General features: G+C 36.5%; 1 protein-coding gene across 3 annotated transcripts; it reads right to left on the reverse strand.

Moving 5' to 3' along the window:
* Positions 1-443: 443 nt before the first annotated feature.
* Positions 444-5,551, reverse strand: LOC113756591 (LRR receptor-like serine/threonine-protein kinase EFR). Of its 3 annotated transcripts, none has more exons than XM_027300226.1 (3): positions 2,722-5,551; positions 900-1,315; positions 444-669 (listed from the first exon to the last, which is right to left on the reverse strand). In XM_027300226.1, the coding sequence occupies exons 1-2, from the start codon at positions 5,441-5,443 to the stop codon at positions 909-911; spliced, it is 3,129 nt and encodes a 1,042-aa protein (XP_027156027.1). In that variant the 5' UTR covers positions 5,444-5,551; the 3' UTR covers positions 444-669; positions 900-908. The 3 variants fall into 3 exon arrangements, with proteins under 3 accessions (XP_027156027.1, XP_027156028.1, XP_027156029.1); XM_027300227.1 differs by having other exon boundaries at positions 444-698; XM_027300228.1 differs by lacking the exon at positions 900-1,315.
* Positions 5,552-6,634: the final 1,083 nt, after the last annotated feature.

Raw genomic sequence — 6,634 nt, forward strand, 5'->3', positions numbered from 1 at the left:
CGATCAGAAACATTGTCTAAAGTTAAGGCACCATTTGGTGGCAAAATGGCCACTTGAATCATAAAAAGGACCCACAACAATTTTGGAGAATTTTAACCATGAACAAGGATCCGATCCAGATCCAAAGCACGATAAAATCAAAAGAATCTTCTCAATTCTCAAAAGTGAGTTCGGTCCTAGGATTTGGCTGGAAACAAATCACATCCAGCGTCAAATTTAGTAAGGAAATTTTTCCTTACTTCTTAGAACAAGATCTGGCCCGAGATCAGGTTAGAGGCAAATGCCAGATCTTTGAATAGATGTTATTTTCTTACTTTCTCATTCATAGGCATCCGATCATCTGGCAATGCTGCAGGGTAATTTTCGTACAATTGATTCCCGCCTTCTATCCCTTGGTGTCGTTCTCACCACAAGTAAGATTTTATATGGCAGCAAAATCAACATTCAAAGAAGGGCATGCTTAATAGAAGCAAGAGTATGCCTAGTAATAAAATACAATTTGTTGTATAACGTACACATTATGGAAACATAAGATCCAAACATGATAATGATGTTCAAACAGAATTCCGTGAATTGGCTGCCTTTCAAATAAAAAGCCAAAGGTGTCTTCGTCATCAACTCATCAGACTAGCAACTTCAGCTCGGAGATTCAGGCCAACAAACAAACAGCTGCAAATCAAGGTTTTATGCATTAGTACCTGCAAGAAGACATCCATTTCCACGCTACTGATCACAACACGTAACTTTCCTTTTGTTTTCTTTTTTCTTTTGGCTAAAAGAGCTTCTGAATAAAGGAATGAGTTAGCTTATAAGACTATATCAAGAATGAAATCGCTTATCTAAAATATAGAGGAAATAGACATCCAACTTTGTGAACGGTATTAAATTCTTGTATGCACCTGTGGCAATTAAGCTTCAAGATTTTTTCGATATGCACTGACACCAAGAAAAACATCCTTAATATGATGTAATTTTCTGACAACTTCATTCATGTGCATCCGATCATTTGGTGATTTTTCTGAGCATTTGAGCCCGATTTTCACCAGGGAAATAACACACTCCATCTCTCTTTCACCATCAATTTTATCCCCTCCAGGATTCATTCTTTTGTTTTCATCTCCTGCTTTAGAAAGCAGCAAGGGGTCCACGATCTCGTAAACTTGTCCAGGCAAGGCCCTATTAACATAATTATGCAGATCTAGCTCATCCATGAACATATCATCTATTGGCCTCTTCCTTGTAATCATCTCTAGCAAAAGAATTCCATAGCTGTAGACATCCCCCAGAGTTGATGCCGCAACACCCAATCCGTACTCTGTATTTTTGTTTTTAGATATATTATTGTTACATTGTACAAGAAAAACTAAAAAAAATAGGGAAAATTATCTAAGGGACTGAAACCGAATCAATTGTTAGATTGGGGTAAATTTAAACATAGCTACTAAGTACTAGTTCGCAAATGAGACTTAATTGAAATTGTTAAAAGTGAATCGCTACAAGCAATAAGTTACTCCTTAAAACTAACAGTCAATAAACAGGGTATGTCATCCAAGAACCTGACATAAAGTCAATTATAATTTTTGTAAACTAAGGGCACGAATTTATTTGCTATTTCTCATCCTTTTTGTTTTTCATTTTTGCTTGATTTTTTATTTTCTTCTCCATAGTGGACATGCCACTATTTTCTTGCAGCTTGTTTCAATAATATGTATATTTTTCTTGTTCAAACAAATTTTATATATATTGATAGCATATACACAAGTGGGGTTAATACATGTCACATATGCAAAATATAATGTTCAATTTCAAATTGTAATTAGTTTTTATACATCCAACCTCGCTTACATTTTTTTTTTTTCCCGAAACGATATATGGTTGTATTCCTTTTCAAAAGATGTACAAGTACGAGCAAAGGCTCGATGAAACTTTACAAGCGGTCATTTAACCACTAACGAAACAAAATTTCCTCATCAAAAGTAATGCCTAAAGCATAAGAACTAAGCTTGGAGCTTAGATGATAGTTATCATTTTGAACTAGACAAAAGGAGCCAACTTCGCTTACATATACATTACCAATGTATAAAAACTTTATCCTTCTTGTTTTACCCTATTGTTAGTTAATATTAGCATTTTAGAGTATTGAATAAAAATTGTTGCATTAATGTGGTTTGTTACTTCAAAATGTACTTTAACATAAAAGCTCTATGTATATTTTCTGTGTTATCCCATAGAAAAATGAGATAAATAGATCATAGAACTTAGGAGAAAGACTTTTAAATTTTTCTCTTTTTAAATCTCTGAAGAAGAATCATAAGGAACGAAATAGCATTATCAAAAAAAAAAAAAAAAAGAAGATGCAACTGTACAGCCAATTCCATATGAACACTTTGTAAGTTCGATTATTCATGCAAATTATGCAATCATCAAATGATACAATAAATCAAGGGTTGACAATTAGAAATAACAAACGATATATATATATATATATATATTTAAAAAAATCAAAGAATGAGTTAAAAGAGATCTTCAAAAGTTAGTCCAAAATATGCTAAACGAGATGAGTGGAGAGAAGTGCGACGTGACAAAATTGAGAAGGAAAATAATAAAATAAAGAGAATCATCTATCTCCCAAATCGCTTCACTATGTTTTTTTTTGTGTCTAAACCTTAATAGTTTGTGTACAATTGAAGTGACATCTTGACCATAAAAATTTGTTGGTACCTGGGGGTGCGTAACCGATTGTTCCTTTTATAGCAATAGTACTGCTGCCTTCTTGGTCGGAAGATCTGTTGTTGGGTTTTGGGAGATGCCTTGCCAATCCAAAATCACCCACATGGGCAACAAGATCATTGTCAAGAAGAATGTTACTTGGTTTTAGATCACAATGAACAATCTCTGCGTCACAGTGGTCGTGAAGATATTGCATTGCTGAAGCCACATCAATTGCAATATTTAGCTTCTGAAGAAGATTAAGACTTCTGGAGCTTGTTGCTTGATCAGTTGTCTCTGGATGCAGCCATAGGTCCAGATTTCCATTTTCCATAAACTCGTAGACTAGAGCTTTGAATTCATCACCCCTGGAATCAATACTGGAGCAATAACTCGTGATAGAGATCAGGTTTCTATGGCGAATGTTTCTCAATGTTTTGCACTCAGCCTCAAAACTTTTGGAAGCCCCATTCTTCTGAAGATCAAGAACTTTGACAGCTACGAGCTTATTGCCAAGTTTTTCTAATCTGCCTTTGTAGACGGCTCCAAAATTTCCTGAACCAATTAAGTTTTCTGGAGAAAATCCTGAAGTTGCACAAAGAAGTTCATGGTAAGAAAGCCGTAAGAGCTCATCGATTCTTGTGGGCATGCTAGAGAATCCGGCCACCATTCTTCTTTCTCTTTTTCGATGTACCAAGAAAGATAACAACAATGCACCGAGAACCAGAAGCATTGCTGGTAAAACAATGGACAGCAATATGATAACCTTAAGCTTTCCTCTGGTTTTCCCCTTGATCACTGGGCAAGGTGGGAACTCCAATTCTGGAATGCCTCCACAGAGTTTGTTGTTGCCAGTCAATGATATTTGACTTGCATTACTGAAAATTCCAGTGTTTGGTATCTCGCCCTCAATGTCGTTGTAGGAAAGATTTAAGTAGCTCAAAAACTGAAGCTTCTGAAGTTCTTTTGGTATTCGTCCAGTCAAGTTATTACTTGAAAGGTCTAATTGCCGGATGCTCTTCAAAGAAGCCAAATTTGGTGGAATTGTTCCTTGGAAAAAATTGGATTGCATATAAAGATTCTCCAGATTTGTACAATCAGCAAGTGATATGGGTATACCTCCAGCAAGTTGGTTTTGGGAAACATCTAAATCCACCAAATGTATAAGCTTTCCTACTTCAGGAGGCAGAGAACCACTAAACGAATTTTCGCCTAACATCAAATGCATCAGTGATGAATGCGTCTCCAGAAAATGTGGTGAAATAATTCCAGTGAAGTTGTTTTGATATATACCTAGAACTTGCAAATTTTGACAGTTCATAAGAACATTATCAAATATATTTCCCCCTTCAAACTGGTTAAATGAAAACTCCAGACGGTATAGAGCTGTGGCGTTACATAGGGTAGAGACTATCTGTCCTGACAACTCATTTTGAGCTAGACTCAGAAGTTGCAAATTTTGTAATTTGCCAAAATCTCTTGGAATGTGGCCAGAAAGAGAGTTTGTTTCAAAGGTAAGCAAATATAAATTGACAAGATTTCCAAACCCTTCTGGAATAGTTCCTGACAGTTGATTTCCTCCCAAGTACAATTCTGTGAGCTGATTTGAGAGATTGGCCATGACTTTAGGAAGCTTACCTCCAAAATTATTGCCACTCAAGGAAAGAGATGTTAGATTACTGCAGTTGGTCAATGATGCAACAAAATCCAAGTCTCCGGTAGAATTATTGCCGAAGAGATTAATAGAAAGATTTATTATTTGAAGGTTTGTCAGATCTCCTAAATTAGCTGGAACTTGGCCTTGAAACTTATTTCTGGAAAGATCAAGTGTCACAAGCCCAGAAGCATTGGTGATTGAAGTTGGAAGTTTTCCATGGAACTTGTTTTCCCCAACAGCTAATACTACCAGATTTGGTAGGGTGAAACCTATGTTGGTTGGGAGATTGCCATGAAAGGAATTGGCGGCTACTGAAAATAAAATAATGGTTGAACTATTAAAGATAGAGGCAGGGATTATACCAGACAGTTTATTTCCTCCAACTCTTAATATGGCAAGCTTTTTTAAGAGCCCCATCTCCTTGGGCAAATATCCGCCCAGATTGTTGAAGCTGAGCACGAGTGTGATCAGTGCTGATAAGTTCCCAATGGAGGAGGGAATCTCTCCTGTCAAATTGTTTGAATAAATATTAAAAAGTTCAAGCTTCTTCAAATTGCTCAGCTGATCAATCGGAATTTTCCCTTCTAGCCTGTTGCTCATTAGGCTAATAGCAGTCATCTCTGAGCAATAGCTCAGGTTTGCTGGGATTTTTCCACCGAGTGCGTTTCCTGACAGGTTCAAGACTCTTAGCCTGAAGAGGCGACCGAATTCTTGGGGAATCTCGCCACGGAATTGATTCTCCTCAAGATGGATGAACCTCATGAAGCTTAGATTTCCGACATGAGGTGATATAGTTCCAGACAAGTGCTTATCCCTTAGAGTCAAGGCCATGACCCTCTGATTATGTCGACTACTACATGTGACTCCTTCCCACTCGCAATGGTGCTGTGAATGGTTCCAGGAATTCAGCACAGCAAAGGGGTCATCATATATCTGACGCTTGAATTCAAGCAGAGCAAGGCGATCAGTCTCATTTTGAAGTTGTTTAGAAGCTGAAACATGGCTTACTGAAAAATTGATGGCAACTAAAAGTATGAAAGAAAGGTTTGCTAATGTGGATAAGCGAAATTCCCACATGGCATTTGGAATTTCAATGAGCTATGAAGGCAAAGATGAATTAATTTGCAACAAACTGATGATTGAATGATAAAAGTTTCGGTGGATTGGGAACCATGTTTGAGCTGTTACAGATTCTTCTTGTTGTGCATTACGATTACAAGCCCAAACAACTGGAAGAATTTAATTTTATTGGTACAATTGCGAGGAAAATTAGCTGAACTTCGTTGTCAAAACTTAATGCAGAAAATGGTCAGTGAGCTTCCACCAACTTTGCATTTAGGCGAATGCAGAAATGACCCGAGTCCTTGTACTGATACTTTTCAAAACGTGAAAGAGAACTTGTGAAGGAGATCAGAAACAATTAAGTCAAAGTCTTAAGGGCCACTTGTTGAGGTATTTACTTGCGAATCCCTGGTATTTTGCCGGTACAAGTTGGTTCAGTTGGCAAATCCCTACTATTCTGTCAACACAAGTTGACTCAATTGGTAAGAATGGATCACTTCTTCACAAAAGATCGTATATTTGAATCCCGCTGTCAATGTGAGGTCGGTGTTAGTAGATGATCTGTAAGAACCTCTATAAGTTATTTGTGGTCCCGGATGCATGCTCTGACCTGCAATGATGACCAGAGCCGAAGCCAAAGCCCAATCCATCCAAAAAAATTTTTACCCAAAAAAAAAGGGTTCCCTGGTATTCTGCTGTTTGATATGAAGTATCAGAGATGATCAATTATCTTCCCAGTTGGCACACGACTAAAATTAAATTTAACAGAAGATGGATAATAAACATCAATCCTGAGATTTTACAAAACGCAAATAGTATCACAAATTTAGTTACAACTTACGCTCATCTGCTAAATTGTACATGAATGTTTGTTGCGTGACATTGAACGACTTTTCATTATTTTACGAAGTCTTAGAATCTAGCCTTTGCGCTCCATTAGTTTGAGCTCGAATCTAGTAGATAAATAAATGTGAAATGTCATCATTATTAAAATTGATAAAAAAAAACTTAATCTTCTCTCTTTTGGAATTTTTGGTGAGAACTTCTTATCACTTAAAATTTTTAGCTGAATTTTTTTTTCACATTGAATTTTTTACATGAGAGTGAGAGTTTCTTGTATTTTTAAGCTTTGTCTTGAGATTTGTAATTGATATATACTAGATGTACCATATGCACATGCACAGATCTTGTAACTATACAAATGTG

The sequence above is a fragment of the Coffea eugenioides genome, unplaced genomic scaffold (assembly GCF_003713205.1).
Source record: "Coffea eugenioides isolate CCC68of unplaced genomic scaffold, Ceug_1.0 ScVebR1_23;HRSCAF=104, whole genome shotgun sequence".
NCBI lineage: Eukaryota > Viridiplantae > Streptophyta > Magnoliopsida > Gentianales > Rubiaceae > Coffea > Coffea eugenioides.

What these genes read in the sequence shown, in the direction of transcription:
- LOC113756591 (XM_027300226.1), bottom strand. Translation starts at nt 5,443, where the DNA reads ATGTGGGAATTTCGCTTATCCACATTAGCAAACCTTTCTTTCATACTT. An exon ending in AATCGGTTACGCACCCCCAG is followed by an intron (nt 1,316 to 2,721) that starts GTACCAACAAAT and finishes ACAAAAATACAG; the next exon opens with AGTACGGATTGGGTGTTGCG.